The sequence below is a fragment of the Lonchura striata genome, chromosome 10, assembly GCF_046129695.1.
Source record: "Lonchura striata isolate bLonStr1 chromosome 10, bLonStr1.mat, whole genome shotgun sequence".
Classification (NCBI taxonomy): Eukaryota; Metazoa; Chordata; class Aves; order Passeriformes; family Estrildidae; genus Lonchura; species Lonchura striata.
The window spans coordinates 10,451,709-10,464,128 of NC_134612.1; the positions used below are offsets into that span (position 1 = coordinate 10,451,709).

Consider the following 12,420-nt stretch of genomic DNA (forward strand, 5'->3'; position numbering starts at 1 on the left):
TTATTAAACTAACGAACCCTAATCAAATTTATAACTGTCCAAGTAGTAGAATGTAAAGAAGAAAATGCTGCAGTTAAAAAAACCTGTATGAATATAGTCTTCCTTCTAGTGTATGTATTTTATAAAATTAAGGAGTTTTAATGTTAAAATTCATTCATTCTTATTTATCATATCCTTAATTCAGAATTTGTAGCTGTGGTTTACTGCTGTGGTTGTGACAGGGATACTGCAAGACAAAGAATTCAGGAAAGGAGAGCTGGAGGTAAATTCTGCTTTCCTTACTAAGCAAATCATCCTGTTAAGGTCAGCAGAATATCCAAATACTAAAAAAAATAAAATCCAATAACAAATAAGGACCACATGTGCTTCCTAAGCAGAGTGTTCATCCCCGTAATAAAGATTTTAAAAAAAAAACACAGAAGGAGAAACACCTTCAGAAAACTGCAGTACCATGCAAAATGAGCATCTCTTAAACAAACTCTTTGTGATATCCAGGCTCTCCGCATTTCTCTATACTCTTCCTCAAACTTTCAAATATCACCATCCCAGTTCCCCTCAGATCACAAACACCTTGCAATTCTCTCTGTCTACACCATCCTGCCATAGTTTGTGTGTCCCCCAAGTGATTTCTCTCTCATTTCCACCTCATTCCCACACCAGTTTCTACAAGTGCTCCCCAGCCTTCACCTCAAGTTTCCCATTATCTCATGCCAGCAACTCCCAGTCTCTCCTGGTCACAGCACAGGTCCCATGAACAGCTTTCCCCTCCTTTTTCCTCTCGTCTCTTAGGAGTATTTCATAACTCTGTCAATCAAACGCAGTAATTAGTTTTCATTGAAACTTGGCACAGAAGTTAAACCTAAAATCAAATTAGTTTTGGAAAATAAGATCTATTTCTCTTCCATATCACTGGACACCAAAATAACTTTTAAATCTTATGTGACTTTACTCACGTAATAATCAGTACTGAACAGATTATTTTTCAGAGCTTCAAGAAACTGGGGGAAAAAACCTCACTTTCTTCACAAACAAGCTATTATACACTTACTTGTTCAAAAGAATATTCAAGCACATTTACTTTAAGTACTTGCACTCATGTATTTAGGAAGTCATGAAAATTGTGCAATCCTAATGAATATAAAATTTTAGCTATCATAAAGCAGTCCTGAAACAATGCACCATACTGAAGATATTGGTCAAATTATATTCCCATTCCACAGCTGCTTGCTGCACTTTATTAACGAGCTGTAATTTCTATTTACAAGTGTTATCTAAGGAAATTTACGATCTCCCTATAGTTGCTATTAAAAATCAGCATTATCCTCACCCTGCAATGTCCTGTTTCATTTTAAAAGATAAATTGCATCCAAAAAACAGTTTAAACATAAACTAAATGTGAAAACCATGTGCTAAAGATGTCCAGGTAGTACCTCATAATCATATGAATTTGTTTATAAATCATTCTGTTTCAGTTTTTAAGCCAGGAAAACAAAAGAGAAACATCTAAACCCATTAATTATAAGCTTTTGGTCTTGTTAAACAGAACTGCAAATATGCAAGTACGTGGAGACACAAGCTCAATTTTGGCAAATAATTAGGTATGGGGAAAAACTGGTGTGTGTGCATACAGTAAGAAATGCACTGTTTTGTCTACAGTAATACCCACAAAGCATGAAAACTTTCATAACATGCTGGTATTTACCTTGGTGCTGACCCAAAACTACAGAAACTTCTGTTCTTCAGTTCGGGAAACAACACACCCCTAGAAACCTAATTTAACTGTATAAGTCTTGTTTTGGCACCCTTGTGGGTCTCTTCCAACTCAGGATATTCTATGATTTTATGAATTGCTGTGTTCCACCTTAAGTTTTTAACTTGAGAAAAAGAACACAACTATTGAAAACTATGAAGGAAATAAATTTTAAAAAGCAAGGAGTGTCCAAAAAAAATAAACTCCAGGTATATAGTACAAGAATGACATGAGTAATTTTCTGTTTACCGTCATGTGTATTTTAATGAGAACCACACAAAAGTTTAGTTCTACCCTTTTTTAAAGTGTTTTGCTTTAACCGGATACAGGCAAAAGGTCTAACAACCCTATAGATGCCCTTGTGCTGAATTCCCATTACACTGTTTTCCATTTTCTTACATCACCAAAAAACCCCAAACCACCCATGCAGTGGGTGAAACAGTCAGCATCAAAGCCAGAGTGAGCCAAGTTACCACTTGCTTACATACACGTATTCTATTCCATGTTATTAGCATGTACATTCAGGAGTTCTCAGAGTCATCAACAAAATGGAAATGAAGCTTTGAAGCTTTGGAGATCAAAGCAAGATACCTGAATTCATTCTGCTGTCCTGCTACTGCATTTCCTGTTTCTCCAGAGCCAACATATAATGGTTTCCTTTTTGGAATATTTTTTGACTATATACTCAAAACACAAGTTATCAGCAATTCATCTTCAACACCCCTGCTCATTTGAGGAGCCTTCTCACAGCAGCCCCAAAAGCAGGATCCACAGCCTAACCACAACATCTGCTCAACTGTTGTCTTGGGTTTGTGTGCAGGGTTTTGATAGTGGGGGCTACAGGGGTGGTTCCTCCAAGAAGCTGCTGGAAGATGTGTGACAGAGCCATTGCCAGTCAGCTCCAAGATGCCCCTGCTGCTGGCCATGGCCAAGCAGTGCCACTGACAGTGGCAATACCTCTAGGATTATTTATTTAGGAACAGGAAAAAAACCTGCACAACTGCAGCCAGAGAGAGGAGTGAGGATATCTGAGACCACTGTGGATACAGGAAACTACTCTGCAGAGGAAGTAGCAGCAAAGACAACATGCAGTGAACTGGCCAAAATCCCCATTCTCATACCCCTGTGCTGCTGTGGGGAAGAGGTAAAGAAATGGAGAGTAAAGCTAAGCCCAGGAAGAAGGGAGGGGGGACAAGTGTTTTAAGATTTAGTTTTTATTTCCTATTATCCTACTCTGATTTGATTGATAATAAATTAAACTAATTTGCCCAAGTTGAGTCTGTTTTGCCCATGAGAGCAACTGATGATGATGATCTCTCCCTGCCCTTATCTTGACTCATGAGCCTTTTGTTGTATCTTTTTCTTCCCTGTCTAGCTGAGGAGAATGATATAGTGGCTCTGGTGGACACTTGGTGTCCAGCCAGGACCAGCCCACCACATCTGTGCATGCAAAACTCTAAGCAGGAGGAAAACGCCTTAGGGCTACACTGCTCTCTCCCCTCAATTTTTCCATTTCATGGGCTGATGTTTCCCAGCACAACTTGGCAATTGCAGCAACACAGACTTCCAGCTACAGCATAAAAGACCACTCATCAAATCACCCAAGAATCAAAGAGTCACCAGCTAGGCTAGACACACATAACAGTAGCCAGTTCTCTACAGCAGAAGTAAAGTTTGGGCAGGAGAGCATACAGAACTGCACTGAAACTACAGCACTGTAACAGTAAAAAAGGAGAGAGCTAGGGCAGGGCCAGCTGTTTGGAAACAGGCAAGAATATATGACAGGGAAGGCAATGGGATTGGAGAGTGCAGAGGAATTCTGTGGGTGAGAGAAATGTTTTTCAATGAAATTTGGGAAACATGTTTATTTCAGCCAGGATCCTTAATGTTAGGAGAAATAATTACACTAGAAAGAGATTAAAAATACTTCAGAGTCTAATGCCTAACAACTTGGGAGACTGGCAGAGAAGGACAGGGGAGCAGGGAAAAGGACAGGAGTTGGATAGTTTGCATCAAAGCAGCAACAGTCATTTAACTGTTAGGAGATGAATAGCAAACATTTGGGGTTACTGTCTTGTAGATGGCAATAAAAGGAAAAACCAGAATGGATAAAACAGGTATTATCCAGACAGTTTTGGCCTTTGGGATGGGGTGGAAGATTGTTTCATGGGAAAAAAAAAAGCATGCATAGTCCTCCTTTGCCACTTCTGAGATTAAAAGTGCAAATAATAACCCATGAAAGAGAGGGGGAGTAAAGAGTAACTAAGAGTACTTAGTGCAGCCTCCCCAGCCCTTGTTCTGATAACTGCAGCTTCACCTTTCCCTTCCCAGCTCCAGATGCTTTCTCCTCTCTGTTGTACCTGCAAACACACCAAGTAGCTTTTCCTTCATCTTTATACCAACAGGAGAAAGCACAACTGCAACCTCCCCGCTCTCAGCTGCAGCCCAAACAGCCTCAGCTGCCACCAGGAGCACAGGAGAAGCTGGCCAAGGAGGCACACCCCTCTCTGCTGCTCACTGGGAAAGGCAGGCAAAGCTTTGGGGAGCTGTGGAGTTTTCAGGTGAACAGTTCGGCTGAAGGTGCTCAGCAACTTTTCAGGCATGGGCAAGCAGTCCCATAAATCATTCAGCTCCAGGCAGGTTTTCTTAGGAATGGCATAAGGTACAACCTACATAGAACAAGTCTCCTGCCAAACCTAAGTCTTACCTTCAAAGCAAAAAAGGTACAAGCGCATGTCAAAAAATAGCTGTAAAAGTGGTTTAAGTATGAACAAAACATTGTTGGTTTTGTTTCCTTAGCACACTCAAGAGATTAACTAGTCGGGCTGAATTTTGCAAGAGAAGTTTCAGTTGATAGTAAGAAATCTAGCCTGGGAAATAAGAATCCCAATGGTTAATGTCTGAGAAGGCTACAAGCAACCAACAAAGCTTTATAGTGGGAAGGGAGAAGGAACAGCCATGGCTCCAAGTCCACATATAATTACAACCTGATTCTTCCCTTGCCTCCCAGAAGAAGCTGTGCCTCCTCAATCCAATATAAATTTTGGGAAATAAGAACCAACTTCAATTAACAACTACTCTATTACACTCTATTTCACACAATGCTGCCCTTAAAAGCATCTACATAGTATTTTTCAGCCAGCTCTTTTATCAGGTCTTCCACATCCTAATCTTTCACTGAACAGTATAATCACAGCAGGTATCTATCTAACACCACCATGGAGAGCATTGCCAAAGCTTTTATATTAAAGATGACACAAAGTTCAATTAAACAAGTTGTCAACAGCAAAAGGAAAGCAGTGCATTTGGAAAAAACCTGTGTAAGCAGTTATGACACTGCTCCCCACCAGACCTGCGTTCTCATACCCTTCATATATTCTTTATTTACCCCCACTCTGACCAAGGATCTTCTCTCACACTTACTCTACAGTCTCAGCACTCCACAGGTGGGAGAGAACAGTGATGTTCCCAGCAAAGTGACTTAATTGCAGAACATGTTGCATCTTCTGGCAAAAGTCCCCTCCTGAAGAATTCACAACACCAGTGCTGCCCTAAGCAGATATGGATTCCCAGGGCAACAAGAGCCATCTGCAAACACAGGGCTCTTGCAAGCACATACCAGAACTGAGAAAAGGTGTAGCTGTGTAATTTGTGCACGTTTAGTCACAAATAATGTATGGTGACACTTAGCACAGTCCTGTCAGCCATAAAAATTACCATTTCCTACCAGTTACCACTTGAACCAGATTGGCAATATTTGCACTGATCTTAAGTCCTACCTTGAACTTTCAAATTAACCTAGTATTCATAGGTCAGATAAGACTAAGACTTAATATTGCTTTGGTCTAATGGGCAACAGCAGCAATGCCATGCAGCAAATGTGAAGAGGCTGTTTTGCTTTTGTTCAGGTTATAAAGATGCAAAACATCTAAACATGAAAAACATGTGATCCCAGGCATCACACCAACTTCAATGCAGCCAACGGGCAACACAAATACTGAGATGATGTGAACACCCTAATATCATTGCATATATTCATAGTAACTGCTTAAACTACTGTGATTGCTGCTGCTCAGGCATGTAAGAAACTTAAAATCGAGCGACAAATTTTACTAGATAACTATCTGCCAGTACTTGCCTGCACCAAAACAAAACACTCTTCACCTTTCATGAAAGGACTTACACAGGTGCACTGTACTTTATGAGCTCTTCACAAGACACATTGTTCTGTGCTGCATGAAGTTCCCACTCAACAGAAACATCACACTGCTTCCTACAAGGCTCCTACTCATCTTACATGTCTGTAATCAATGTGCAACAGCCAGGCAGAAGTTTTTCCCGAATTAAAAATTAAAAGCTTCAGGAAGAAACAGAACACATTAGTCAATGCCAAAAACACAGTTCATAGGGCTCATTTCTTGTGTTGTTTGTAACACTGTGGCAGGTGAGGGACAGCCACACAGTATCTATCAACTGAAACACAAGTGATAGATACGATGCTCTAAAGGCTTTGAAGTCTGTTTTCAAACTCACAACTTCTTCCAACAAAGCTCAATTAACACTAGTCACAACTCTGTGAGGTAAATGCCCTGAGCCCGCGCGTGTTAGCACGGTTCACTGCTCTACTCTTGGACACAAGTGTGGTGATCACTGACCAAACCAGGATTACACTGGGAGTTTTCTGTTTCCAGCCCAATAATAGAAGTGACTCGATTGCACACCCCTCTCCCACTCACTTTTGAAGCACTGCTAATGCTGAAAAGTAAAAAAAAACGTGGCAACACGGTAAGCACAGTATTGCATCCCCGGCTGAACAGGAGCGTCCGAGTTGCTTTGGAATTACTCCCCAGCCCGTGCAGGTGCTCCCAGCGGCGGGACACACGCAGGGATGCTGCACTACGGCCCGCTTCTGCCACTAAAACATGCTGCAGTGAGGCCAATAGGCTCAAGGAAAGGAACCCAACCCGTGGGTGCCGCGGGGGACGATGCTCCCAGCCCGCGGGAAGGCTCCGCCGTGAGCAGACTCGACCCCAGCCCCCTCCCCGCGGTCCTTCCACTCCCCGAGCGGAGCCGCGCCCCGTCCCGCCCCGTCCGGGCTCACCTTCCGCGGCGGGTGCCCGGCTCCTACATCTCCTCCCGCTTCTGGAAGCTGATGCTGGCGTACGCGCTCAGATCCTCGCCACCGTGGCCACTCCCGCGCTGCTGGCCCGGGGGCTTCGGCGGCAGCGGCTGCTTCGCCTCGGCGGGGGCGTGCGGGTGGTGGTGGCGGCGGTGGCCGCAGTCCCTCACCAAGTCCAGGTCGATGTAGTTGAGTCCGTTCTCCAGGGCGGGCGCGGCCCCCGGGTCCCGGCGGGCGGCCGCCTCCCCCGCGCCGGGCCGCAGCCACACGTTCTCGAAGGAGGCCGAGCTGTGCCGCTTCACCTCCTCGGCGCCCCCCGCGCCGCCGCACGGCAAGGGCGCCCCGAGCCCGCCCGCCGCTCCGCGGGCCGCGCTCGGCGTAGAGGAGAAGGTCTCGGAGCTGTGCCGCCGCCGGCCGCCCTGCGGGTCGGCGCGGATCACCTTGGCGCTCTGGTTGCGGCCGGGGCTGAGGCTGACGCGGGTGAAGGCGCTGCCCGCGCCCAGGCCCCCCAGCAGGGAGGAGGAGCGCGGCGGCGCCGCCGACAGCTCGGCCGGCGGCCGCGGCAGCTCCGGGGACGCAGCGGTGGCGGCCGCCGGCGGGGGCTTTTCGGGGCCGGCGCGGCCCCCTCGCACCTCGGCGTAGCTGATCAGGCGGGCGGGCGAGCCGGGGGACGGGCTGTCCGCGTAGTCCGAGCAGGAGCCCCCGCCGGCCGCGGCGCCCCCCCGCTGCATCGCCACGTAGTCCCGGCCGAGCCGGGCCGCCCGCGCGGCGGCGAAGCCGGACGGGCAGGGGGCCCGCGGCGGGCCCGGCTCCATGTTCATGTACTCCTCGGCGGCCTCGCTGCCCGGCGGCGGCAGGGCCATGCTCAGGGCAGCCGAGGGGAAGGGCGGCTTTTCGCCGGCGATGAACTCGATGTTCACGTACTCGCCGGGGCTCTTGGGCTCCGGGGGCAGCAGCACCGGGGGCTGCTCCCGGGCCCGCGGCAGGGTGCTGGCCTTAGGGCCACCCAGCGAGAGCCGCGTGGGGCGCGCCAGGCGGCCCTTGGTCTGCACGGCCGTGTCCACCTTGCGCGGGGGCTGCGCTTGAGGCGGGGGGCCGCCCTCGGGGCCGCCGCCGCCGCCCAGGCTGTCGCTGCTGGTGGAGGAGGACGAGTCCTCGGCCGCGTAAAGGAGGCGGCTGGAGCCGAGCGCGATGCGGGGCTGAGGGCTGCCCTCCTCGGCTGTCCCCGCCGGCCTGCTGCCGCCCCGCCGGTGCACGTGCTTGAAGGAGCGTGGCAGCGAGAAGTAGGAGTAGATGGGTTTGTGGTGCGCTACGGTGGCCGCCTCCTCGACCCCCGGCTGCCCCGCAGCCCCGAAGTAGCAGTCGGGCGGAGTGCTGGTAGTGGAGCCGCTGGCTGGGGACATGTTGATATAGTCGCTGCCACCGCAGGGGAGCTTCCCTTCGTTGCTCTCCACTGAGAGTTTTGGGTGGTGGCCGGCACCATTTGTCCAGATCTTGCCGTAGCCCGCAGAGCTGCTGTCGGGGGAGTAGCTGCCACTGGGGGACATCATCATGTAGCCATTAGAGTCCATTGTGGCCGGAGGGTGGCGGCCACCCCTGCCAGGGTTGATGATCTGCTGTGGGGCCGACACACTCTTAGGACTCATGGGCATATAGTCACCACCCTTGGGGGGGCCCCCACCGCTGGGCACAGGGGCTACACCAGGCGACATGGGCATGTAGCCATCATCCGTGTGCGGGGCGGAGTTGGTCCGATGATGGCCACTGTCCATGTGGTGCATCTCCAGGCACTCCTCTGGGTAGGAATGAGTGGGCACAAAGGCTGAGTGGCGGTAGGAGGGCAGCCTGCTGCTGCCACAGGGATAAGAAGGCAGCATCTCTGTGTACTCCTCAATGGAGGCCACTGAAGACTGTGAGGGTGTTTTCTGGTGCGAGATGGTGGGAGAAGTACCCGCAGAGTGAGTCCGCTTTCTGAATGCCTTCTCCAAGTCAGCAACCTCCTCACTACCACCTCGAGGACAGCAGGGTGTACTAGGATAGCGGGGCTGCTGCTGAGGGTGGCAGGTGCGCGGGATGAAATGGCCATTGGGCGCTGCCAGGCTGCAGCAAGAAGAGGTGGCCTTCCCTCCCATGCAGATGTAGTTGAGGTCTTCATCGCCCCGGGCAGGGGGGGTGTGTCCCAATGAATCAGGGGTTACACTGCGAAAGGAGCTGCGAAAGTCACACGGGCTTGAACCATACTCATCAGAAGAAATAAATCCACCATCACTAGGAGAACCAGAAACTGAAGCACTAGACCTTCGTGGAAACAGGCAGTCTGAGGTGGAGCCATGGCCACTAGTGCTGCTGGATGACAGGCTGACTGGACTGGTGGCTGAAGGAGAGCAGCGCGAGGAAGGCATTGGGATGGACCGGCTGTGGTTGAGTGGAGGATGGAGCCTGGAGTTGCCACGGTGTCTGTGTGAATGAGTCCGGTTAGCACTGGGACTAACTGGGCTACCATCCACAGAGGCAGGTCTTGACATTGTGCCTTCCCCATCACTCGATGCTCGAACCCGGAAAGAGCTGGGTTTGCCACCTGTACCTCCACCGCTGGCAGGAGAAGTGGCCGTGACACTCTCAGTCCTGGACCGCCGACTGAGCCCCACTTGGCTCGGTGGAGGGTTGTTGACGTGGTGCCTGCGAAGGGGCACAGAGATCGGGTTGGAACAGTTTGAGGAGGACTGGCTCTTGCTACGGGGCCGGAATTCCTCACTCATGGCTCGCATGGCCTCCAGGATAGTTTCATGCATGTTCTGTGCCACCACTGAGTCATCCACTTGCATCCAGAACTCACCAGGTCCAGTGACAGCTGAGCGTCCCACCTCAATGAAGAAGAAGTTCTCAGAGTGACCACAGCGGCGGATATTGAGCAGCTGCAGCACCACAGCAGCCGCATCTGAATTCAGCTTTACAAAGCTGATGGTCTTGTTAGTCAGGCACAGGCGGTAGATGCCAATCAGGTTCTTTGTCTGGCCTAGGCCCTTAGGCTTCAGAATTACTTGCCAAACTTCCTTAAAAGCTGGACCAGGGGCTACCTCGCCATAGCTGTCCTCACCTGCTTCCCCCAGTCCTGTGCTGCTGCCTCCAAAAGTGACATCACTGTGGTGGTGGTGGTGATGGTGATGGAGGTGATGGTGGCCCTTGGCCCTGTTGTGCAACTGCAGCAGTGCTTGGTACCAGCTCTCCTGCTCAGGTTCACTGTCAGCTGCAATGGCAAAGTGCTCGTCCTTGGTGTAGAGGGCCACCAGGTGCTTGTTCTTGGAGTCAGCCCGTTTGTTGATGTTGAAGCAGCTTTCTAGTGGGATGGAGCGCTTGGGGGCCCCTGACTTGTGTCTCCATTTCTTCTCATTCTCGTAATACTCCAGCCGGGCGGGTCCAGACTCACTGGCTGCCCTCAGCACGAAAAATCGTTTATGCATGCTCTTGGGTTTGCGCAAGTAACCCACCTTTCTGACATCTGAGAAGAAGCCCTCGTTATTATCCGTGGGGCTGGCCATGATGAGAGGTGGTGGAGCTGTTAATGCAGCTTGCAGTCTGCAAGACCCCAAAACAGCCAAGCTAGCCAGGAAAGGCAACCACCTAAAATAAAATTCATGCAAAACCAAATTTTTTTTAAAAAGGGAAAAAAAAAAAAAAAAGAAGAAAAAAGGCAAAATAGCTCAGGATCCTCTTGTGAGAACGGGACGGGGGAGGGACAGAAGCAGGGTGAGAGCAGCTGTTCAGTGGCAGAGGCAGCTTCCAGCACCAAATCAGAGTTTGTGTTGCTGTTTATGCCCAAATCGCGCTTAGACGCGTAAGCTCGTCCTTAAAAAGTCCAGTCCCGATCAGTCCAAAGGAAAGTCTCGTCCCAAAATGAGCAGCCGGGAATGAAAACCGCATCTTTCCTTGCAGGGGTCGGGCTCCGGCGGGGCCGGTAGCGGGGCGGGGGTCCCTTTCCTCCGCTCCCTGCACCCCTTCCCCGGCTCAAGTTTGCCTCCGCGAGCAGCGATCTCTGTTGCAGATTAAATATCCTCTCGGGGGCGGAGACTGTTTTGCAAAGTCCGGGGTTTGCACCCAAAAATACACGCTGCTCTCTCCTCTCTCGCTCTCCTCCCCCCCCCAAAAAAAAAAAAAGAAAAAAAAAAAAAAAGAGAAAATAAAAAAAAATGCCGCCCACAATACAACCCCCCTTCCCCAAATATCAGCGCCGAGGCTGCTGCTCCCGCTCGAGCGTGCGGAGGAGGCTGGCGACCCCATTCAGTCCCATCTCGTTAGGCAGAGAAAGTGCCATTTCCACACGCGGCGCAGCCCGGCAGCGGCGGGAGGGGAGGCGAGCCCGAGTGCCGAAGGAACATCCTCTCTTCCTCCTCCTCTTCATTCCAGGCGGCAGCGCCTCAGCGGCCGGCGGCGCGGCCCCCTCCCGTGCCCCAGCCCGCCGGGGGAGCGGGCACCGCCGCCGCGGCTCCTTCTCCGCCGGCTTCTCCTCGGAGTTTCCCGGCGCCCCGCACCAAAACAGGCGGCGGGGGCCGCGCTCGCCAGTCCAGCCCCCTCCGCCCGCCGCGGCTCAGGCTCACTCCAAGGAGAACAACACGTGACGGCGCCAGTGCGTGGACCATCCCCGGAGCCGCCGCCGGGCTCCGGGCCAGCGCCGCCGCTCCGCCCTCCGCCCTGCCCTCATTCAGCGCGGCCGCGGGGCCGCCGCCGCCGCGCCCCCATTGGTGCCGCCGCCCGTCCGTCACGGCTGCGGCGGCGCCCGGCCGGGCTGGGGCGCGGCGCGTAGTAAAGAGGCGTAGAAGCCATTCAGCGCCGTGTTTTTCATACCCGCCGCCGGCGGCCTCTGCAGCGTGGCGGTGCTGGGCCCAGCCGCGCGGGGAGATGCTCCCGCCTACCCGCAGCCCTTCCCTTGCCGCCGGCCTCGTGGGGAGCGGAGCGGGGGGCGCTGTGGCTGCGGGGCCGCGCCCGCCCCGCTCGGGGCTCGTTCGCTCCTCGGGCTCAGACGCGGCCCCGGCGCTGCCAGCGCGGCCGGTCCCCAGCAGGGGCCCGGCGGGAGGGAGGACTCGGCACGGCGCTGCCTCCATGGCGGGCGAGGCCGGGCTGTGCGGCGGGTCCCCGGTCTCCCCGCGTCGCTCCCGTGCTAAATTGAACCGAGCGTGCAGCGGGAGCGGCCGTGCCGGGGCTGGACGTGCCGCGCCCGCAGCGCTGCCCCGGGCCCGGGAACAAGTGCGGGAGCGCCGCGGCCGCATCCGCTGCTCAATGCTGCCCCCTGCGGGACCGCCCCGCGGGCTGCGGCCGTGCCGCGGGGTTCGGGGGCCTGCGGGGTGCCCGGGTGCCGCTGGCACAGTGCGGGGGACCCTGCGCGGCCTGGCGGGGCAGCGCGCCTCCAACCGCCCTGAGCTCGCTCTGCCCTGCCCGCGCAGAACGACTGCAGCTGGTCCGAGGTGAAAGCGCCACAAGAGTGCTCTCACCTACTCTTCAGGTTCAAATTAAACACAAAACTATACTCTCGTTTGGATTCTGTGGGTCCAAACGC

General features: G+C 52.4%; 1 protein-coding gene across 1 annotated transcript in view; it reads right to left on the reverse strand.

Moving 5' to 3' along the window:
* Positions 1-11,009, reverse strand: part of IRS1 (insulin receptor substrate 1) — a 48,036-nt gene extending 37,027 nt beyond the window's left edge. Inside the window, exon 1 of the mRNA XM_021553701.2 lies at positions 6,852-11,009. Within this exon, the coding sequence (XP_021409376.2) occupies positions 6,875-10,408 (3,534 nt within the window). The 5' untranslated portion in view covers positions 10,409-11,009 and the 3' untranslated portion in view covers positions 6,852-6,874. The remainder of the gene's footprint in view (positions 1-6,851) is intronic.
* Between the last annotated feature and the right edge of the window lie 1,411 nt (positions 11,010-12,420).